We start from the raw sequence: 24,653 nt of genomic DNA, 5'->3' as shown, positions 1-24,653 counted from the left end.
TAACTATATTATCGTCTACACCTGCGGATGATCGATTTCTGTTTATTCAGCCGTGTTATTTGTGGTGCTTGCCAAAGGCAAGGCAAGGCATCACTATTGTTATTGTGCATACTTAAACTTTGGCACGCTACTCCTCCGGCACCGTTTCTCGTAGACCCATGAATGAGGTGTCATATAGAGCGGTTTATTGAGAAGAGGTGTGCTATGAAATTTATAAGCGATCGGGTATACAATGTTTGTCCGGCGGCTGACATAACAACTTCATAGCCATGCCGTAGCAACCAGTTACAGGACCCTAGCAACCAATTAAACAACATTAACAAGAAAAATCTCAGCACCAGAACATTGTAGAAACAGAGTTCACCTTTTTCGACCCAGACTGGAAAACAGTCTTTAAATATCAACCCCTTAAACTGTATGCAAACCCTAGCAACCATGAAGAGTACCCTAGCAAGCGTACAAACACATGAATAACCTATATCTCAGCACCAGAACAGCGTATAGACATAGAGGTGGGCTTATTTGTTTCGGTTGGGAAATCAAACTGTAAATATCACTATGGTAACTGTGTAACCACACCCTAGCAACCGTTTAGAGCCACCTAGCAATCATATTGCAACATATAGATGCCATATTTCAGCTCCACAATATCGTACAGAAATGGTTGTTGGCTTGTATGCAATCATGTACAACACCCTAGCAACCGAGTTCTGAGTTTTGCCACTGCAAGCACCACTCACATTTTCTACATTCTAGTTAGTGGTGCCTTGTAAAGGCAAGGCATCACTATTGTTATTGCTCATACTTAAACTTTGGCACACTACTCCTCCTGCACCCTTTGTCGTACACCCATGAATGAGATGTCAAATCGAGCGGTTTATTGAGGAGAGGTGTGCTATGTCTTTAATAAGCGATCGGGTGTACGATATTCAACCAACGGGTGATAAATCGGCCAAAAAAAGTTACATAGACTTAACATTGGCACAAAATTTGAAAGATCATATCTTTGGATCAGAAGAACATCGTATAGACATGGAGGTGGGCTTGTTTTTTTTGGTTGGGAAATCGGTCTGTAAATATCACCATGGTAAACTGTGTAACCACACCCTAGCAACCGAGTGCCGAGTTTTGCCACTGAAAGCACCACTCGCATTTTCAGGAAATGTACATTCTAGTTTATCCTTATTGTCTTCATGTGAAGCTCGAACAGTCAAACATGGCACTAACACCGGCAAGGTCATGGGATCGATTTCCAGGGAATGCATGAATTTAACTAAATGTATTGCTTGAATGCAATGAAAGTCGCTTCGGATAAAAGGGTTTGCCAAATGTGTAAATGTGAAGTTATGTTGGTTGAAAAAATTATCTAGACCTTGAGTTCTCAACTCTGGCCCTCGAAGTCCATTTTCCTTCAAAGTTTATCTCCAACCTTGATCAAACTCACCTGCCTCAAACTCAAAGCCACCATATTTGGCTTTGTCCTAATTCAGAGATTACATCCTTCGAAGGACATTTGTGTCACCATGGCGCAACGAAGGCTGTTGAAGGCTCTTTAAAATGCGCCCCCTAAATGCGGCCTTCGTTTCCCATGAAATGAAGGATACAACAAATTGATCCTTCGCGGCCTTGCCTACCCCAGAATTTATTGTGCGCCAGTGACGACAGGATACAAATTTTTTAAAAATAACAACAACCTTTAAAGCAGTTCAAATGTTCACACATCCTACTAAGATGCGATTTATATATAGTTTATACTTTTTTCTATACAGAAATGGAACACGGTGAACAATTAAAACGGTTTGTGAACCGTTTTGTTTTCAGACAGTTTAATATAACTTTGAAAAAAAGTCTAGTACAAACGCTACAGCCACTCTTTAATGGCAGCTGTCACAGTTTATAGCCGACAAGAACAATCTTCTGTAGGCTAGACCGTTCCATTTAACAATGCTCAGTCCGACCTTCGCGGCCTTCTCAAGGATGCAGCTTCTGAATTGGGACAACTAAGAAACAAAGTTTATTAGTATTTTTGAGAGATATTTCCCAGAACAAGATCGAACCTGCTGGTCAGGGTTTTGGCTGGTTGGCTTTAGCACCCTAGTGGTAGATGCCATAACTACACCATCATTCTGAATGAGTAAAACCTATTTATAACTTTTTTTGCTCTATAACTTGCTTTAAAAAAGAGGCATTGGTTGTATATGCTGTAAAAATAAAGTGCAAGCATGTTAATCATCCACAAGTGTACACTCGTATATCTTCACAGAAAGCTGTACTAATAATATCAAAATTTCAAAATCAGTGTGACAAGATTTTTACAATCCTGTGAATTAAAAACCGTATGAGCCAATTTTATTGTAAGAATGCCCCATGTGCTGTAATGACCAGGATCAGTCAGTGATGAAGAGAAGTGAATTTTTCATACAGGCAGAGGAACGTGTGAGGCGTGTTGTCGTTGATCTGGGGGGTGCAGAGAATATTATTGAGCTGCGTATGAAGAATAAGAAAATCAAGAACCATGGCCGGAGCTTCCAAAGGCCTAATGGATGTTCCTGTGGTGAGGGAAACCCATCTGTCTTTCTTGTCTTTATTATTACAGAATGTACATTTTGAGTATTGCATATAAGTATTATTTAATTAGCCTATGTCTTTTTGCTTTTTGCCTATGTCTTGAGTGTTTAACCATTGAAATTTCTCTCTGGTGTTTATCAGGGACTTGTTGAACCAGAGGAGTTTTTAAAAGCAGCAGCTCAGGGAAAGATGGAAGTAGTTGAAAAGTTTCTGGAAGATGGAGGAGATCCAAACACCTGGAATGAGGTGCCATATGTCTGAAATGACATGCTCTCTCCAGTGTTATATCAGTGAGATACTATTTAGTTTTTATCAGCTTTCATTTTAATTTAAGTCAAAGCTTTAGTACTAAAATAATACATAAAACGCATTCTGATACATCGACTTGTAGACGAGCCTGTATAACGCGTGGAGACGGAGCTCATTTGCATATTCATGGTTCCACATTCACTAAATGAAGCAAGGGTCTAGACTTACATTCAAGCTATTTTAAGGCATGATTCAAAATAAATTTACAGGAAAAAAAAAACATTTAAATATGTAATTTTGGTGATCAAAGATGAGTTTTAAGGGATACAATTATTGACTACAGCATTTCACTTTTAAGGGGCAGTTGTGGACTAATGGTTAGAGAGTCGGACTTGAGTTCGAGTCTCATTCGGCAGGAAATGTAGGGGGGAGTGAATGAACAGTGCTCTCTTCCACTCTCATTACCCACAACTGAGATGCCCTTAAGCAAGGCACCTAACCCTCAATCGCTCCCTGGGCACGGCAGCAAAAAGGGTTGCTTTGCTTTGCTTTGCTGTGTGTGTGTGTGTGTGTGTGTGTGTGTGTGTGTGTGTGTGTGTGTGTGTGTGTGTGTGTGTGTGTGTGTGTGTGTGTGTGTGTGTGTGTGTGTGTGTGTGTGTGTGTGTGTGTGTGTGTGTGTGTGTTAAAAAACTCACTGCTGTGTGTGCACTTGGATGGTTGAAATTCAGAGCACAAATTCCGAGTATGGGACACCATACTTGGCTACAAAGCGGGTGATTCCCCGGAGTTTGGAGATTTAGCGTGATCCATGCAAACCTTTCTCGCTCGTTGTGACAACCTACCTATTCCACTCCCACATCAAACACGTCAAAGTAGTCGGAGATTTTTTTTTTATCTTATTGTAAAGTTTTACCATCAAAATAAATTAAAATGAGATATTTTCTATTGGCAATATAGCTAAAAATGAAATATTTATATATTTTTTATATTTTATTAAACTTTATTTTAGTTAACATGTATTTTGATTCAAGTAACAGATTTATTTTATGATTTTAGTTTTCGTTAACTATGATAACTCTGGTTCTCTGACTATGATGACTCTGTTGCTCACACAACTGTTTGTCTTAGTTCAGAAAAACACCTCTCCATCGGGCTCCTCTGGAAAATCATGCTAAAATAGTGAAAACATTGCTGGACAAAGGAGCTGATATCAACTTTAAAGACAGGGTGAAATCATTATAAATGTTTATTAAGTCAATTCATTCTTACAATGGTGTTGTGATTGTGTTGATTTGCTTTTGTTGTCCATGGTTTAGCTGGATTGCAGGGCTGTACATTGGGCTTGCAGAGGTGGAAGTCTCTCAGCACTGAATGTTCTTCAGGACAGGGGAGCTGATATCAACGTCAGAGACAAAGTATAATATTTTTACTGGAAGACAAAAATACTGTACAGTTTATGTAAAAATAAACTGTCGCAAGTCTGCATAATATGGTCAAATCTTATTACTCCCTCCCCTACAGCTGCTTAGCTCACCTTTACATGTGGCCACACGGACCGGTCACAGCGAATTGGTCCAACATCTTCAAGCCAGTGGAATCAATATTAATGCCAAAGATTGGGTAACACATGAATGATTCATGAGGAAAGCAAAACAATTATATGGATCATGCAAGTTTAAACATTTTCTTTTAAAGGAAGGAGACACAGCTCTACATGATGCTGTCAGATTAAATCGATATAAAATTGTAAAACTCCTCATACTGGCTGGAGCCGATATGCAGATCAAGAATGCTGTAAGATCATGCTGGATAAGAAAAAACATTCTGATAAAATATAATGCAATTTATAGTCTAAACCGCTGGATATAAGCACTTAATTTGTTTGTTTCAGGAGGGCATTACAGCCACTGAACAGGTGAAGCAATGGCAGTTTGACACTAAGGAGACACTGGAGAAACTGGATCAGATGAGGGACGTTGGTCAGGCCTGACGGACACATGGAGATGCGTTGGATTCATTAGAGTCACTGTGAACAGGTGCACGGCTGAGAACAACACCACCTCTGCCTGAGTAACTATGTGCTTTCTGTGTTAAAGGGATAGTTCTCCCAAAAATGAAAATTCTGTCATTTTCTCACCCTCAAGTTGCTCCAAACCTGTATGATTTTCATTCTTCTGTTGAACACAAAAGATATTTTGAAGAATGTCGGTAACCAAACAGTTGTGGGTCACCATTGATTTCCATAGTATTTTTTCCTACTATGAAAGTCAATGTGGACCAGAAACTAAATGAATAAGGACTTATTATATTAATTTATATAAAGAAATGAGGCTTATGCATGTGAGTCTCTCTGTGTGTGTGTGTGTGTGTGTGTGTGTGTGTGTGTGTGTGTGTGTGTGTGTGTGTGTGTGTGTGTGTGTGTGTGTGTGTGTGTGTGTGTGTGTGTGTGTGTGTGTGTGTGTGTGTGTGTGTGTGTGTGTGTGTGTGTGTGTGTAGATGTGATTAATCTCGATCTGACAACACTATATATATATGCATTACTCAGGTGAACATGTAATTTAAGATTGTGTGGTTAAGAAATGGTTGATGATTACATTGTAAATGCCAGGATGGTCGGCACTATACATCATTTTTGTATTGACAATTTGAATAGTAGTTTCTGAAATGAGAAATGCATGCGCAGCATTTTATTTGACTTTTGCATAACTTAAGTATTTAACGTTCTAGTTTTGTTAATGGCTTATTGTGCCGGTACATGTTGATTGCTGTGCATAGTTTCCTGATTCATCAATGACACAGCTTTGGATGGAGGAAACTGATATGGCACATACGTCATCCGTGCTTTATTATATAATGACAATTCAACAGACAGAGCCTAAAAGCAAACATTTAATATATGATTAATATAGGATTGTTTATGAATCAACATCCAGCTCTTTTTGCTTTGTAGTTAGTTACTCGGTGTGTGTTTTGCTGCTGTATTAGAGATGTAATCCATGGCCTGGCTCATCCAGTTCCCAAACTGATCTCTTGGCCTGGTGTCACTGGCAGCCTCGCGAAACAACAGAGTGTGCCTGTGAATCATGTTTAAAACGCTCAGTTGTTCTATGATTAGAAAGCTTTTAGTCACACACTGCAGTGCTTTTAGTTAGTGCTTGAAGCACTGGATAAGTGCTCTGTGACATTCTGTGTCCTGTAAATACTGTTAACTTAATCTTGAGACACGGAATAACAGGCTACATGTTTAAATATAAAGGGATACGTATGCTTTCAAATCGCTCTCGCGGTTCTTTGATGTCATGCTTCGATTGGTCAGCGCAGCGCCACATGAAGTCGAACACACCTAATGAATTCTGAAGGATCATGTGACACTGAAGACCGGAGTAATGGCTGTTGAAAATTCATCTGTAATAAATTACAAATTTAAAATATATTAAAATGGAAAAAAGTTATTTTGGGTTTTAATAATATTTCCGAATATTACCATTTGTGTTTTGTACTGCATGAAATAAATGTAGCCTTGGTGAACATATTAAGAGACTTCTTTCATAAACTTTAGAACAGTAGTTTATGTAACAGTCTCATATAAATGATTGTCCTTTATAAGATTTGAATATATACTATGGCAGAATAAACATGACAAAAAATATGCAGCAGAATGTAGATTTGGTGACTCTTTTCTGACTTTTATTTCACTTTATTTTTCATGTCAGTCTTGATTCTCTGCTCAAATAAATAAATAACAGTGCAAAATTATTTTTGGTGTCAGTATATTTTAGATGATAGTGACTAAGGCTTCTGTCCGATGATGGGAACAGTGAAACATTAGCAGTCAGTTTAGGAAAATAAAGTGTAAACACCTAAATCAGTCATCAAACATTTTAAGTGAATCTGCCCAATACATTTTAAATAATTTCAAATAGTTTTCTGTGATGTACATGAGCAGTACAACTAAAACCATTATTTCACAATATACAATGTGTTAGTAAATCACATGTACTCATTTTAAATGAGTGAAATTAACAAATAATTAAAATTAGGACAAGTAGCTGAAACCTTTCCCTCACCACTGTTGCACATCGGTAACAAGAAAGATTTTAATCCAGCAATACTGATATTTAATGCAATAACTAAGGCAAATGTGCAATAAAGACAATATTGATTTTCAACACAAACAGCTACAATAGTAAAGATAAAGTCAAACATACTGTAAGTGATACAATCGCAGAAGCAGACTGACAAAGGCAAATTGAGTTCATTTACCACATTGACCACATTTCCGTACCAGCAGAGCCTCTGATGGTGACTTGAGTTTATTCGTGCCTCCATAACAAACGTCCATCATTTTGTGATGTTTAAGCCACAGAGGAAACCAAGGCAGAGCAACAATGTGAGTGAAATAGAGACGTGAGGAATGGAAACACTTTCATCCGTCCCTGAGGGTTTGATGGGTCTCACATTTTGTTTGAGCTCTGTTATGTGGTGAAGGCAGAGATCACCCCTGAACGCAGATCCACAATCAGATTTGCTCGTTTTACTAGTGACTGTACAGTCCGTAATGTACTCGGGGATGGCCTGAGTTAGGGGGGGTGCTCTCACTGAGGTCAGTTTGTCATACAGAGAGGCTGCGGGCAGTGGATGCTGAGTTCTTGGCTCTCTGCACCACAGCCTGACACTTTTCTCGTTTCAGAAGCTTGTTGTTCTCAAACACTCCCTCGTTCCGCGGAGCACCATGGGAGCCGTCTGGGAAAGTCAGCAGTCCTATGCGAAGGAAATAAGACCACATTTATCCATGCTAGAAAACTAAACAAACACAGGCACGTTCGAAAGCTGTAAAATGACTGTAAACCTACTAGGGGTGTAACGATACCCTCATGTCACGATACGATAAATATCACGATACTGAACTCACGATACGATATTATTGCGATACTCCAAGACATCTGGTAAAAGGTTAACAAAAAATGTACTGTTGATTCTCACATTTAGCTCCTAAACTCTGGAATAGCCTTCCTGATATTGTTCGAGGCTCAGACTCGCTGTCCCAGTTTAAAACTAGATTAAAGACGCATCTCTTTAGCCAAGCATTCACTTAATGCTTAACCTTTAATACTACTGCTGAATCAGTTCGAATGCATTAACATTATGAACATCAGCTATGCTAATTATTTCCCATCTGCCTTTATCTCGGGACGCTAAATAGCGTTCGTCAGCTCCAGTTTGTATCCAGCCTCTCACGGAGACTTCAGATGCCCCAACTAGAGGTCTGCACTCCCGCGGGACAAATTTTTAAAGGTCATTGCGGGAGCGGGCGGGATGATGAGGTGCACTTGCGGGTGCGGGCGGGAGGGATCATACGCTGCACTCCCGCAAATTAAATATGAGTATAAAGTAAAATATATAAATGATTAAAGTAGCGTACATAATTTGAAGTTGTGAGGGAGATTCTGATTGGCAGCAATAAAAACGTTTTAAGCAGCCTAAACTTGTGAATGTTGTCGGGTAGGGCGGGGCCTAATCTCACGCACACTTGTTTAGAGACAATTCCTTTCCCGCTGCTCCGAGTTCGAATTCGAAAGCTAGTTCAAGTTCAAAATAGACAGCATGGACGAGGAACAGAGCGCCTCTAGTGCTTCAGATAAAGTACTGTTGTGAATATTATGCTGTTCGTAATATGGGACCAATAAATATGTTACCAAGTATTGGTAAGGAATTTTGTGTGCACGCATTTTTTTCCCCAAGACCTTTCGTCAGACAGAAAGTGCGGGCGGGAGCGGGACATTATATCACAGATGCGGGCGGGAGCGGTACTAAAAATGACTAATCTTTGCGGGAGCGGGCGGGAGCGGGACTGAACACTGCGGGAGCGGGTCTGAAAATTGTGTCCCGCGCAGACCTCTAGCCCCAACGCCTGTGAAGAGACGACTCGACGCCTGTGAAGAGACGACTCAACGCCGGCGATATGTTATGCCATAAATTAATACTTGATTAACTGAGTGTATTTTTCTATGTACATTTCCGAAATGCACTTTCTGTAAAGCTGCTTTGAGACAATGTGTATTGTGAAAAGCGCTATACAAATAAATTTGAATTGAATTGAATTGAATTAAAATGCTAAATTTGGTATTACATTGTGGGTGTAAATGAATAGGATTGGACTTGGTGCTGGTAACCCAATGCTCAGGACAATGGTGACACCAGACTAAAAATATTCATGACTCTGTCACTGACTAGATATATTTAAAATAATGTAGGCCACTTTTTACTGGTAATATACAATATTTGGCTTTATTAGGACCCACAAATATTTGCCCATTGCATTATTATAGGGCTGGGAAAAGATCAATCGTGATTAATCGCATCCAAAATAAAAGTTTGTGTTTACATAATTTATGTGTGTGCACTGTGTATAATTATTTTGTATATAGAAATACACACACATGCATGTATATATTTAAGAAATATTCTTTTCACAGCCCTAATTATATATAGTAGTTTAATGTAGTAATGATACTAAACCTAAAAAATGCACACAGTAATTTTCATTTTGGATGAAATATACACAATACAGATTGTCACTATCCACGATACATATTGTTACATTTTTGTATTGCGATATATTGTGACACACTATATTGTTACACCCCTTAAAACCTGAACGCATCACTGCATTGCGCATGTGTGCAAGAAAATGTTGAATCCGATTGAGAAAGAAAGTCTGATTCAAGCATTTACATGCTTAATTTTTTCCTGTTGATTGGATTATTTGAGGTCTACGCCACTATCAATCCAATAGGAATTTCATTAGAATCGAGCTCAGCCTTCCTTTTGTAAAAGTAGCTATTGTAAAATTAAAGTGGAATATTTACCATGTCCTTCTACACGGCCACTTTTGAATTCCCCTTCAAATTTCATCCCGTCAAACCTGCTGAAAATTCCGACGCCTTGGAATTTTCCTTGGGCGAATTCACCCTCGTACCTGTTGTTAAGAAACAGTGTTGTTTTCCATGTAACTAGTCTTGCAGTATCACTGGCAATGTGTTCATCTCAGTTTAAGTAGGTACGCATCAAAATTAATCTGATCACACGGTCACTCACCTGGATCCATCGGGAAAGACTAACACCCCTGATCCGTGGAACAGGCCGTTCTCAAAGTGACCTTTATAACAGGTGCCATCGGCAAACTTCAGCTCGCCCTTACCGTGCCTCCGACCTGAATAGAAAACACATTCCTTCATTCCTTAACACTGAGTTTTCATCCAATATACTAATTCTATGGACCACCACCATTTCTACATGTTATGACAGAAATAAACCTTTTTTTAAATAAGGTTTCACATCTGTGTCCTTGGTCAGCACTGTCAGATATACAGTACAACTGAAATCAATCATGCTTACATTTTCTGTAGCAATTATAGTATGTCATCCAACACCTAAATTATATATAAAAAAGATAATTTCCATCATTTTAAGTCAGTCGGTAGCTGAAAATGAAATAATGTAAGAGTTGTCAAAACTGTTAAGTATAGAGTAGAATTTGTGTATAGATGTATAGAATCGTGTTCACATCTCACAGAGATGACCCACATAAGAATAATCCAAAATTATTCCATAATATATAACCTATTCATTTGGAATATAGCCTTTATTATTATGTAATTATGAAACGGCACAAATGGAACATACAAAAATGTTCTTTTGACAAATAGAAAATTAAGTAATGAATAAAAGTGCAGCATTTGAAACACGTGACGACCTACCCCATTTATGAAAAAAATTTCCTGAGAATTCAAAAGTAATGCAAAGTGTAAGAAAATGCTTGCCTTCCTTCCATTCTCCGGTATATTCTTCTCCACTGGAATAAGTGAAGGAGCCCCTGGTTAATGTCATACCTCCACCAAGCTGCAGACAAAACAAATGAATATTAAGAAGGCAAAATTAACATAATACAATCAAATGATGATGAACATAGATAGACCACCAAACCAATGATTTAATATATTTATGTATAATAAAATAATGAATAAGACATCACCTATGCCCACACACAAACCTATAGTAGCAATTCTGTGCGCTGTATAATGCTCGGTCTAATAAAGTAGAACCCATGCTACTTCACTTTCAACCAGCACTGTATCATTATTATTGTAATGTATCATTAACAGTAAAAACGTTAAAACATTTACGGACTGAAATAAAGCAGCGGCGGGGATGACGTCACCCGCCTCTTATTCGCAGCCCGTGTAAACCCCCGCGCTGTGTTCTAATTTCATTAGAGAGAGATTTAATTTACCTGTAATGTTTCTTTGCAGTCTCAAGAGCATGAAACCCTTCGCTTTGTTCAGCGGATTCGTGGAGAAAGAATCGGGTTCTGGCTCGCAGCAGTCGCCGGTCTTACGTTCCTCTCTCTGAATATCTCTCCCCTAGAAGATCTCGCGTTGTTTTACTGTGTGCTTTTCTCAGCGGTGGATGTGGAATGAGCGCTGATTGGCTGATCAATGGCAGGGAATGTGGTCTGTGAAGAGATATGGGCTCCTCAGTGTTGTCTAAGGCATGTAACGTTATCACTGTTACTAAGTTACTTCTCATATTATGGTTAGTTATTTTGAACAAACCACTCTTTTGACTCGAGGCAGTAATTAGCCATCCAGAACACCCTGGCAACCGCTTAGCAACAACCTGGCAACCGCTTAGCAACAACCTGTCAACCACCAGCAACAACCTGTTAGCCACAACATCGAGAAATACATAAATTGTAAATGTAGTTTATATTTTGATATTATACTTTGATGTAGTAGCAGTACATTCTGCTTAACAGTGCAAAAAAAGAAAAAAACGTTTGAGAAACAGGTTTGACAAATTAACTCAAATATGTCCAAGAGGTCAGTCAATTAATTTTAACTAGTCTTAAGTAAGTTTCAACTTCCTGAAAGTCTTCGTTTGTCATTGAGCGGAATATTCTGAGGCATATTCTGTATAAACATGTATTGTTGGCAGGTATTTACATTTCATGGTATTAGAATGTTTAATTTACCATTCTGTGACCTGTGTTTGTTACAGAGGTGGCTAAGACATTTCATTTATTAGATTAGTAAGCTATTTGAGCAAGAAATTGCCCTGGAAGTACCATTTGTTAGCAAGTGACACTTCTAAAAGATGAATTACAGTTACAGCAGCTTCCCCATACCTTTTTAACATTTTAATTTACACATTATTTGGTGCTTAATGAACCTCTTTTTATTGGTGAGGACTAGCACAGTTGTTTAATTATTTGTCTGAGGATGTTGGTCCTGGCAGTTAACATTTTCTCAGAGTGGATTCAATTTTTGCACAAGCACATACTGTGTAGGTTTAAATATTACACACTATATAGAACTGTACATTAGCGGGGCATGTTTGGTAAACTGTCACAGTGTGTGGTTTATTGACTGATTCAAGACTGATGTCTTTTATTGAAATATGACATTTTTTATTTTCAGTAAAACCACTGTATATTTTTGTTCAATCATATTTTTTTCTTTTTTATTATGTATTTTGAGACAATTTTATGTTAATAATTAATATAAATGCAATAATTTATATTTTTTCCCATTGAAAATAATAGGATATCTTTTTTCCAATTAAAGCTGTATTTCATGTTAAAATAGACAATGCCTTTAAAATCCAGTTTTTGAAGGCAGATTAGCATCATCTGGTTGGAGTAAAAAAGACAAACATCTGTAATGTTATGGTGTATGTTGGTGTATGATTCCTATACAATATATACACACAGTATCTCACAAAGGTGAGTACACCCCTCACATTTTAGCAAACATTTTAGATCTACTCAAGGGACAATACTATAGAAATTAAACTTGGATATATTTTAGAGTAGTCAATGTGCTGCTTGTATAGCAGTATGTATTTACTGTCCTCTGAAAATAACTCAACATACAGACATTTTTGTTAAAATAGCAATTGCAATTTGTGCAATTCTCTCATACTGACCACTGGATGTTCAACATGGCATCCTCATGGCAAAGAACTCTCTAAGGATTTGAGAATTAGAATTGTTGCTCTCCACAAAGTTTTCCTAGGCTTTAAGAAGATTGGTAACACCCTGAAACTGAGTTACAGTGGCCAGAGTCATACAGAGGTTTTCCAAGACGGGTTCCACTTGTAAGAGGCTTCGCAAGGGTCAATCAAAGAAGTTGAGTCCTCGTGCAGAAGCTGGCTTCAAAAACAGACGCATGATCGTGCCAGCATTGCTTTAGAGGTTGCAGAAGCGGAAGGTCAGCTTGTCAGCGCTCAGGCCATATGCCGCACACTGCAACAAGGCCATCGTCCCAGAAGGAAGCCTCTTCTGAAACTGGCTCACAAGAAAGCCTGCAAACAGTTTGCTGAGAGCAACCTGTTCAAGAGCATGAATTACTGGAATCATGTCCTGTAGCCTGATGAGATTAAGATAAACTTGTTTGGCTCAGATGGTGTCCAGAATGTGTGGCGATGCCCTGGTGAGGAGTACCAGTCGAGCATGGTGGTGGTAGCATCATGGTCTGGGGCTGCATGAGGGCTGCTGGTACTGGGGAGCTGCGCTTCATTGACGAAAACATGGATTCCAACATGTACTGTGACATTATGAAGCAGAACATGATGCCCTCCCTTCAGAAACTGGGCAAAACGGCATGATAACGACCCCAAACACACCGCCAAGATGACAACTGCCTTGCTAAGGAAGCTGAAGGTGAATGTGATGGAGTGACCAAGTATGTCTCCAGAACTGAACCCTATTGAGCACCTGTGGGGAATCCTCAAGCAGAAGGTGTAGAAGCGCCATGTGTCTAACATCCAGTAGCTCCATGATGTCTTTATGGAGGAGTTGAAGAGGATCCCAGCAACAACCTGTGCAGCTCTGGTGAACTCCATGCCCAGGAGGATTAAGGCAATGCTAGATAACAATGGTGCTCACACAAAATATTGACACTTTGGACATTTTTGACATTTTCACTTAGGCTGTACTGCTATTTTGACAATAATGGCTGTATGTGGAGTTATTTTCAGAGGACAGTATATATATAATGCTAGGCTATAAGCAGCACATTGACTACTCTAAAATATATCCAAGTTTCATTTCTATAGGATTGTCCCTTGAAAAGATATACTAAAATGTTTGCTGAAATGTTAGGGGTGCACTCACTTTTGTGAGATACTGTGTATATATACAGGTGAAACTTGAAAAATTAGAATATCGTGCAAAAGTTATAATTTTGATGATTATGGCTTACAGCTTATGAAAACCCCAAATCTCAGAAAATTAGAATATTACATGAAATCATAAAAAAAGGATTTTAAATACAGAAATGTCCGCCCTCTGAAAGGGATAATCATATGTATATAGCTATATATACTAAATATATTAGTTTCACCTTTTAATTTGAATTACTGAAAAACACAAACATTTGCACGATAATCAAATTTTTCGAGTTTCACCTGTATGTATGTATATATATATATGTATATATGTGGCTATATTTAGAGTCTTGTAAATTCTATATTTGTTTTTAGACATAAAACCTACTTTTATTAGGTTGCGGATTTGGATATTCATTTAGACAAGACTTTTGTCAAGGTTTAGATATTTTTGAGTTTGAAATGGTGATTTGAAGTGTCAGTTTTTCCATTACTTTTACTATAGTCAAGCCTGAACACGGATAGAGTTTGTTACATAGGATAATATCAAAATTCAATACAAATGTAACAAATTGAAAAGGATTATTTTTATCAGAGCTTAATCAATCTGGGTCTGATCTAATTTTAACAACTAATTTGAGTCTTCTGGCTCAATTTTGCCATATTGTTATACAGCCGTACCAGTTAATTTATGTGTGTATAATAGTGTGTTGTGTGTCTCTCTGTGAGTGTGTGTAAGTGAGTGTGTGTGTCTGTTTTGTACTCTTGCCCTTGGTTTCACAGACAAGGTTTAAGCCTAGTCCCAGACTAAAATGCATGTTGTTTTAAGTGAAAGCAATTTGCACTTACAAACCTCAAAATGTCAGTGCCATTGTTTTGTCCCAAGATTCACAATATATATATATATATATATATATATATATATATATATATATATATATATATATATAGATATAACACATGTGAAAACTTGCCCAACAATATTTTTTTTTTTAAATCCCCTTGTTCTGAGAACGCAACCTTTTGATTGAAACCTAACCACTTATTGCCCGTATTTGCATGGCTTTATCATCTTCACTTTATTTTTACCTCTTACATTTACTGAGATATAATCACTGTGAAAACTAGCCTCAGTTTCCCCTATAGTGAAGTACTCTCTCTCTCTTTTTTCCTCTCTCAGATCATTTAAACCTGACCTGTGTCATTGCATCCTGCAGAGATTTGAACGCATATGCCCTGACAGCCGATCTCTTCATAAAACACAGCACCACAGGGAGCCGTTTATGACCGACGCCATAAACACCAATAGGTTGGTAATGAGAAATGTCGATAAAAAACTCACCCTGGGGATCTATTACCTTTAATGTTAAAGATGAGTGGTTCTCGATTCCAAACAACAAGAATCCCATGTCTTAAATACGGTGCAATATATCAAACGCCGTGATAACTATGACCACGCATTGTGTTTGCATGTAGAACAATGTGTATATTTTTAAAGCAAGATAAAAAAATATGGAATAGCTGAATCCGTATACTAATTGTAAGGTAATTGATTGTCTATAGAAGTTTTCAAACTTCATTGCTTTAACCTAAAGACCGTGAACAAACACTCACACCGTATAATGGGGTATAATTTGGTCTCTGATGATTGTCCTTCACTGGCAGTAAATCAGCATGGCAATAATGCCCCAGGGAAATGGGCAGTTGAGTCCATATGCCCCAGAGTCACAGGATGGGCCCTGCAAGCATCACTACACATGAGTACCCATCCAGCACAACACGAGGACTGACCACACTACGAGCACACATCACTGCGATATAAAGTGTGCTCTCCTTGCAAGAAAAATCGCAAAGGTCAACTTCTAAAGCAGGAAGGATGGTGGAACAGAGGTTGTTGACGAGGGTCGTCTCACTGACCGAGCCTAAATTGACCTATAATTCTCTGCAAGCCATAACACATGAGTAAAGTTTGTCGTACGTGATCGGTGCATCCAACATCAAGGTTAGAGAAGTCACGCTATCACAGTCCGGTTCTAAATCTCCAGTCCCCGAGGCTTTTATTTCATAAGCAATTGCATTATCCATTAATCTGCCCTCTTTGTGATAAAAAAGATAGGATTATTAAAGGACATATTTTTTGCAGCAAATCAAAAAAATTCTTTCATCTGTCAAGGCCAATCAAATGCATTATATTTAACTAGGTGTCAGCCATTATTTATAGCTTAATTTTTCAACAATTAGGCTGTCTAGAAATTAGGATATCTTAATTTCATTAATTGGTTTAGATGATATTTTACCACAATGGATGTTCTTTTTTGATTTTATATCCTGCTGAGACCCAGAAAAAAAAGTTTTGTGAATTAAGTATTTCTTTGTCTCATTAGCATAAGAAAAAAAATTAAAATTATATTTTATTCATATGTTATGCTATGTCCTTTGTAGATGACACCATGACTATGTTTTTTAAATAAAAAGACATGAAGAGACAATACCAAACTTTGTATAAAGATGATTCTCAACTATGAAATGTATAACAGAATGATTTGATATACCATTTTGCTTTAAGCGGATTTACCATAAGCGGGTTTTCCCATTTTATACAATGTATCTATACATTGCATCTAATTTGCATATTAATGTGTTCTTGGGGCAACATGTAATGAAAAAAATAATAATGGGAGTAGTAATTGGCAAGATGTTCATAATAATATCTAATATTTCATGGGGATATTGAAAATTATTTCCCTATTCACTTGTTGTGTCTCCCAAAATGCCTGATAAACATGATTTAAGTCCTGGTGTCCTCTACAGTGTAAATGTAAGAAATCGATGTCTTGTTTCATAACAGTAAGTCATATTTTGATTTGAAACCCAATAACACTTTCCTGAAATTTTTATTTATGGCAAACCATTCAAATATTTAGATTTTAAGTGATAATTACAAAATATTCATATTTCCATAAGTGTGTTAAATTTGATCACAAAATTTATGTCAGTCATTTTTAAAGTCCAAGGAGAGTCAGTTGTGATTGTGAAACTCTGTAAAGCCCTGAATGTGATCTTTACAGGACATCCAGACTTAAAACTGTAACATGTATGATGTCAGAGAAATTCACTAAAATATAATGTCCACCACTACAGAGGACAAAAGTGTATTCCTGGGTCCCAGACTCATTTTTGGTAAACACCTAAACACACATAACTTTATACTGTTGCATGTACATAAAGGAGGTGTTAGTGCTATAATTAATATTTATTTTATTATGTCTTAGATGTATGTCTTGGATCTTAGAGTCATATTTGGGACATTTTATCAGAGAAATATCTCATCATAATTAGAGAGTCCTTTCAGTTATAGGAATTTGTATTTAAAATGTCTACCAAAATTTACAAAATGGATTAGCATATACTATTCTACATTACTTTGATTCTTGTAGACACGCACAGACCAAAAATATAAATGTTTGAAACATTTGAGCACAGGGTCAAGAGGAGAAGAAATGATCATCTGCAGTGTTGTTTTAAGGTTACATTTTAAAGGAAACAGGAAACATGCACACGTTCGCACACCTTTTGCTTGTGGCATAGCCGTAGACCTTCCTGGGTGAAAAAGAACAATTAGAGGAGAAATGAGAGCAGAATCACTGGGGGAAATGGCTGGTGAAGACTTTATTGATTAGTAAGGACTGCCTGATCTAGAGCTCAGTATAGCAATTATGCTGGTGTCAACAGAGAGCAAAGCTATGAAGGACCTTCACCTCAGCCGTCTAGTGTCTAAACACAGCATATTGTCATACATGCAATGGGTATTTAACGACTATTGATATTAAAGGTTGTATCAGTGATTTCAGGCCCAAAAATAAATGTCTAATCTTTCCTAACGATCCGCTAGCTGCCCGCCCCATAAGCATGCCGTCCAAAAACCGCGTCTCTGTAGGCAGCGTAGGCTCTGAGATCTGCACACAAAAACAAATGGGTACAACCACCACTCAAAACCAAAATAAACAGTGTTCCAACCAATCACTGACAGGGGCGGGTGTTGTGAGGTTTTGCGCTCGTGCACGGCTGGACGCGAAATCGGAGCAACACCCGCCCCTGTCAGTGATTGGTTGGAACACTGTTTATTTTGGTTTTGAGTGGTGGTTGTACCCATTTGTTTTTGTGTGCAGATCTCAGAGCCTACGCTGCCTACAGAGACGCGGTTTTTGGACGGCATGCTTATGGGGCGGGCAGCTAGCGGATCGTTAGGAAAGATTAGACATTTATTTTTGGGCCAGAAATCACTGATACAACCTTTAAATGATTCTTGAGTACCGGGACAAAACATGCTAAAAAACTAAAATATTAGGGAATTATTTTGGATTAAATCTATATTAATTTACGTTTTGATGCAACCTCCTTATATTGTAATTCATATCGGACCTTCTGGCTGAAGACGGAATTTGCAACAGATTTTATAAATATTTTCATAAAAGGAGTAGTAGGGGCAGCTGTGAAACCTTAAACATATGGACTTAGGACATAATTAACCTTTATTTAAACAGGATAACACTCTAAGTGTGACTTGGTCGAGAAAGCAACAAAATACATAAGTTAACATAATAATCAAACAAGGTAAAACGGAATACAAATAATATAAAGTCAATTAGGCTATCACAGCAGAAGAAATGTATAATATTCTATTTAAAGGCCCACTGAAGTGCCTTGGAATGCGCAGCTTTGTATGATGCGTTGACGTAATTTCCACTGAAAAAGAAAGCTAAGGCGGGACATATTGAATGACTCCTCCCCCTTTTCAAATAGCCAATAGCGTTTAGTTTACCTCACAGACTGCAAGTCGTACTTAACAGCACCATGAAAGCGAATCCCAGCGCTGATGATATGTTGGATTAAATAGTAGAAGTGTGAATCAATTCTAGCCATTTCATTCTTAACTAATGTACAGTTGGAAAATGGAATAAAACTCGAGCATTTGAGCAAACGAACACACATCTCCAACCCATATTGCTCCGTGACGTGTCAACGGTTGCTTTGGCCAGGTGGTATTTATATCATAGGGGCGGGACCTTTTAGTTTCTAGTGAGCATTTGATTGGACAGAAAATGTGATGAGAAGCTGAAGTCTGCGGTGATGTCATACAAATCCGTATCCATTTTAGCGGAAGTGAGAGACTGTAGCCTAAGTTTTGAATGCTTGTATCTCCTAAATGCATTTTTTTGTCATTGTTTGGAACACACCAGCTTATTCATAACCTTAAGGCTAACATATTCATACTAAACGCTAAAAAAAACGTACATTTTGTTTTCAGGAGGCCTTTAAAGTTGCTGATTTTTTTTTACCTTAACTCATATATTTGAATCTAAGTAGCTCTTTAGTTATGTTCGAGGACAGCTGGTTTTATGGATAATGAGTAATAATAATGACAAAAAAAAATGTTAAAAACAAAAAGCTATCACTTCTGATTAATATCAAAAAGAAAATATTACCTTTATTTTCCCATAATTGCAGATAAGATTGTGGGACGCGTTTTGTCCCATGTCTCGAGAAACAGTGCTTGCCCGTTTTTAAGCTGCAATGCAGGTATTTTTTAAATGCATTACCAACAAATCAATCTGAAGGTGAGGGAACCGTTGGATGATTCGGGTGTGTGTTGAAGGGACAAACACAATCTGTTTCCTCCACAAATAGAGATGAATTCAGTTCTGCCTCCTTCCACTCCATCAGCCATGCCTGACCAGGTCTGCCCAGTGTCTCTCGCTCTGAACAGCCATAACCATTAATCCCAGACACCCTATTTATACTGCCTAATTGTGATGAGTATGAATTATCAATTATAGTGAGTACCTAATTGCCCTTCATAAAGTCAGCCTCCCTGGCTTTAAAGAGGGCTATTTAAATGTTACTAATAGCTCTCTTCTTTACATGGAGAATGTATCTTCATTTTTGAGCTCGCTGAGCATGAGAGTCGCTCGTAATTTAAAGGGGCAATTGAGGAAAGGCGTGCAGGTGGTTCCAGGGGGACTCGTTAAGATTTAATGAATTATGATGCGACCTTCTGCGAACAATGAGCAATCAATGCAAGCGCTGAGTGACAGAACATCACATCGACTGCGGCCCATAACCTTAAACCGTGTGTAATTCTTTCTTTTACACTCTACATTAGCAGTGCGCTAACCCAAGTGTCCATTGACTGAAGACTCTGTGATTATACTGCAGTCCTGAAGGCACCCTGTCTCTCTGTGTAGCATCTGGGGTTATACTCGGTCTCAGCCAATGAAATCTGGCGTCTCCGCATACATTTAGTGTGTGCATCTCTAAACACCTGACACAAAACATAGATGTGTTTGCATTTCCACTGTGACAGCTGCCAATAGAAGTATACACTGCTCACAGAGTCCTGTCATTTCTACTGACATTGAAAGACCATGAAAGAGATTGCGGAAGGCAGAGGTGAATTCAGGTTTTCGGATAAGATTTTCTCTTACCCACCATCTCATAATTAGGGAATTGCGTTTTAAGGAAGATAATTTTATTTGATGGCCATTTTTTTTTTTTTTTTGCATTTTATATTGCAAATTATTTATCATTTTATATTTTTTTCCATCAGTCTCAGTGCAGTTCTTTGGCAATTAATTATTCTATTCTATTCTATTATATTATATTATATTATATTATATTATATTATATTATATTATATTATATTATATTATATTATATTATATTATATTCATCACCGGTGTCAAACTTCCATTCACCACTTTTTCCAAACACCAGTTGTGTTTTTATTGACACGTTTAAGAAAATTCTATTCTCCATTTGTTTCTTTCACAAACATATGCCAAACTAAATTCAGCTTGGGTTAGATGCAAGGTATTTTATTTGTTTTATTTATGTAAGGAATTTAATTTTCACATTTTATTTTTGAACAATACCATTTTATGTAATTTTCCACCAGGCTTGGTTTGGAAGTCAAATCTCTGTTCTGTTCTGTTCTGTTCCTTTCTGTTCAGCACCAGTGTCAAACTTTTTTCCATTCACCACTTGTGTTTTTATTGACAATTTTAAGAAAATAAATTTCTACGTTTGTTTCTTCCACAAACAGAGACCAATTCAATTCAGCTTAAGATTCAAGTTATTTTATTTGTTTTATTTATTTAAAGATTTAAAAAAAAAAATGTAATTTATTGTCATTTTCCACCAGGCCCGGTTTGGAAGTCAACTCTCTATTCTATTCTATTCTATTCTATTCTATTCTATTCTATTCTATTCTATTCTATTCTATTCTATTCTATTCTATTCTATTCTATTCTATTCAGAACCGGTGTCAAACTTTTTTCCATTCACCACTTTTCTTGACAATTTTAAGAATTTTATTTTGTTTCTTTCACAAACAGAGACCAATTCAATTCAGCTTAGGTTAAGATTCAAGGTGCCCGTTTTATTTATTCAAGGAATTTCATTTTTAACCATAATGTCATTGGATGTTCATTTCCACCAGCCCTGGTTTGGAAATCAAATCTCTATTCGATTCTATTCAGAACCAGTGTCAAACTTTTTCCATTCTCCACTTTTTTTTGGACAATTTTCAGAAAATTCTTATAATTTTATGGCTGGATTCTCTGTAGATGTCTCTTCTGTCTTTTGCCAGTTGTGTGATAGGTGTGTGTAATCTAAACATGTTTAAAGTCTGTAGATTGAACTGACCTTTACCTCAGGGAAAGAGTGTGTGTTTGTAAAAAGGGGGCCAATGTCCATGAGTGTGTGACAGTGTCCCCTGGTGTAATTGCCCTCTTTTGCTATGATCCAGGCCCTTAACAAATCACCCAGCCACTTTCCACATCTGCTGTATGTCAGCATCTGCCAGACGCGCTCACCCGTCCCGGACGCTGCCAGCGAGCCTTCATTACGCCTGCTGCTGAACAGGTAGAAGCGTTTGTGCAATTACCAAACAGTGCTACCGACCTTGTGTTTGCATAGACGTCCTAAAACATCGCTCTCACATAATGCCCAAAAGTTTTGGTCTAATGATTTCTGTCCATTGTGTTTTTGACACATATGCTGCATATGCACAGTAATTGGCTTCCAGTTCCTTTGTGTTCATGTGTTTTATAGGATTCAAAGGCTTTCTGAAAGATAATTGTGAGCACTGTTTAACAAGTATTGTGCAATTTATTTTTGAGACAAATTTTAACAAGTCTGCAAATTGAATGCTTTTACATTACATGCAATCAGTGCTCTTTTACTGTATTCTGAAAAATGATTTTTGTCGACTAGATTTGTATTTTCTGAAGGAAACAGTCAGCAGCATGAGGCAGCAAAATAATTCATAATGTTTTAGATTAGATCAAGTTTTAGGCTGTGGTTCACAATAACTGACTCCACAAGAATCAACACATAGTTAAAGAAATAAATATTTCAGTATATGCAACAATGATCAGAATAATCACAATTATTTATGCAAATATTAAGATGACTCCGTCACCGTCAGCTAATGTTTTTTAAATGAACTTTAATTTCCGATTTACTAAAAAATAATTTTACAAAACCAAAATAGCACATTGAAGGCTGAAATTATCTACAGAACAGATTTTTTTATGGAAAATCTGCAAGTGGTTCGGGATACATTAACTACAGTAGAAATTTACCTGGACAGAACGCTCTAGGAAAAATCAAAGCAATGCTACTTTAAAGCACTGTATCGAGCGTCACTTTTCAGAGACAGATTAAACTCTTTACACCCCTCGTAAGATTTTTAAAGTCTCTTTTCCCTATTTAAAGAGGTGAATCCACAGGACTTTAGTGCCTTGAAGTTGTAATCTTCAAAAGAGTGACATTTCAACAGTTTCCCATTCTATTGTCCGTCTGCACACTGGATAGGATAAAGAGACAAAGTCAAACAAAGAGTACATGCCCGTCCGTAAACAGAGCTCCACCTCGAGACGCGACTACATGAATGATTCGACATTTAGCAGACCTTCGTAGAGCACTGATGAGTTTATTGGACAGGAGGGTGGGACGCTGGAACAGTGGGGAGGTTTATCTGTAAGTGTGCTCCTCTCCCCAAACAGTGCACCCATAGTTTTCCTCTTGGCCCCAGCAGCTGCTGACTTTACCTCTTGTGTGTTCTTTATCTCCAGTACCTGAGTCTATGTTGTGCCCCCTGGGCCACACTTTTGTGCTTTGGTCATGTGTAAACAGATGTGCACAGTGTCAGGCCTACAGAGAGGAAGTTGTAAACTTGCAGGAAAGACTTCAGCCTCCTTTCTTATGGAGCTCAGTCAGTGCAAGCCACTGGGCTTAGACATGCTAATGCAAGCAAACAGTCCCTGTTCGGACAGTGATCGTCTGAAGTTTGACCATGTTACAACCACTAAATATACACTGCAGGCTGCCAGCAAACGAGCAGAAATGCACTGAATGACAGCAGGGGAGGTGGAGTCGCTCTGTTTCATAAAGGAGAGGAGAGGAATACACATCTGTGATCTGAGGTGTGGACAAGGTTTAGATATGGTGCATGTGTGTTTGTGGTTTTCTGCAAATGCTCTTTTCTTTTTGATCTACAGTGAGTGTTTGCACATTTAGTGCTGCTTAGATTTTTGTGAATATCTTATTTTGGAGATTGGCATTTTTGTTATTACCTTTTTTGGACGTATGAAGTTAGTTCACCTCAGATTAACACGGTGTATCTTCATCTTCCTTTGAAATAAATGAAACTTGGGTGTATATTTTGTTATCTAAAGCAATGACATAAGAAAGAGTTAGTTCAAACAAAATGGAAAATTCTGTCATTAACTCACCTTCATGTTTTTTTTTTTTTAATCTGTATGATTTTCTTGCTTCAGTGGAACACAAAAGAAATATTTTGAACAATGGTGTGGTCCAAACAACATTTAACTCCATTGACTTTAATTGTTTGAACAAGGAAAACACTAAGCCATTTTTCAAAATGTCTTCTTTTAATGGCATGTTTGTCATTTTTATGTTAATGATTCCATTAAGTGTGACTCCTACATATCGAACAGAATCAGTAGCTTTAGTTGTATGTATTTTAACCAAATAAGGGAAGTATAATCACTAGAAGTAACAGTAGCGCCTCATTTATCAGTGCCGGACACACATTTATTGATCTATCACAAGATTTGGCAGATTGATGCCACATAGTGAACGTGAAGATACTGAATGGCTTAAGCTATTGACTCCATGAAATTAGCCAACACACTGCACTGACCCCATATAATACATAATAATTTATTTGCCAGAAAAAAAAATATTTGACAGCAATATTGGCAGTTTTATTGAGGGATTCAATGATAATATTTCTCATTTGTTACTGAAATTGTTACTTTTTGAATAACTTTTGAAAGAAATCACAATGCAAATCTCTGATAAATAGGTATTATACAGCTCACCCAAGAACATTATACTGTGTAAAAAGGTTCTTGTATGTAAACATACAGTGCAATCGAACATTGAAGAGTGTAGGCAGTACGATTTAGATGCAACAGTTCCTTGAGTTATGCCACTTGTCATCCTGGGAACTTCTCATTGTATTGATTGAAATGAGCGCAGGTTTAAGTACTGAATGCTCTCAGCCAATCGAAAGGGATCCCGTTAAACGCTCGTGTCCACGCGTCTCCTCTAATGGACCTGTTAAAGAGCACGAGCAC

The 24,653-nt window shown here is 37.6% G+C and overlaps 2 protein-coding genes across 3 annotated transcripts; one reads left to right on the top strand and one right to left on the bottom strand.

The window, feature by feature from the left end:
• The first annotated feature begins 2,422 nt into the window (after window positions 1–2,422).
• Window positions 2,423–5,138, top strand: ankrd2 (ankyrin repeat domain 2 (stretch responsive muscle)). Of its 2 annotated transcripts, XM_077236395.1 has the most exons (7): window positions 2,423–2,554; window positions 2,710–2,814; window positions 3,946–4,044; window positions 4,134–4,232; window positions 4,339–4,437; window positions 4,513–4,611; window positions 4,709–5,138. In XM_077236395.1, exons 1-7 carry the CDS (start codon window positions 2,516–2,518, stop codon window positions 4,805–4,807), a joined length of 639 nt encoding a protein of 212 aa, XP_077092510.1. In that variant the 5' UTR covers window positions 2,423–2,515; the 3' UTR covers window positions 4,808–5,138. The 2 variants fall into 2 exon arrangements, with proteins under 2 accessions (XP_077092510.1, XP_077092509.1); XM_077236394.1 differs by lacking the exon at window positions 3,946–4,044.
• A 1,344-nt stretch (window positions 5,139–6,482) lies between these two features.
• On the bottom strand, window positions 6,483–11,265 carry morn4 (MORN repeat containing 4). Its single transcript, XM_077236393.1, has 5 exons — window positions 11,111–11,265; window positions 10,641–10,719; window positions 9,916–10,030; window positions 9,687–9,796; window positions 6,483–7,578 (listed from the first exon to the last, which is right to left on the bottom strand). Exons 2-5 carry the CDS (start codon window positions 10,705–10,707, stop codon window positions 7,430–7,432), a joined length of 441 nt encoding a protein of 146 aa, XP_077092508.1. The 5' UTR covers window positions 10,708–10,719; window positions 11,111–11,265; the 3' UTR covers window positions 6,483–7,429.
• Between the last annotated feature and the right edge of the window lie 13,388 nt (window positions 11,266–24,653).

The sequence above is a fragment of the Siphateles boraxobius genome, unplaced genomic scaffold, assembly GCF_051911475.1.
Source record: "Siphateles boraxobius isolate OS27281-9 unplaced genomic scaffold, OSU_SipBor_1 20, whole genome shotgun sequence".
Classification (NCBI taxonomy): Eukaryota; Metazoa; Chordata; class Actinopteri; order Cypriniformes; family Leuciscidae; genus Siphateles; species Siphateles boraxobius.
This window is presented reverse-complemented; position numbering and strand designations above follow the sequence as displayed.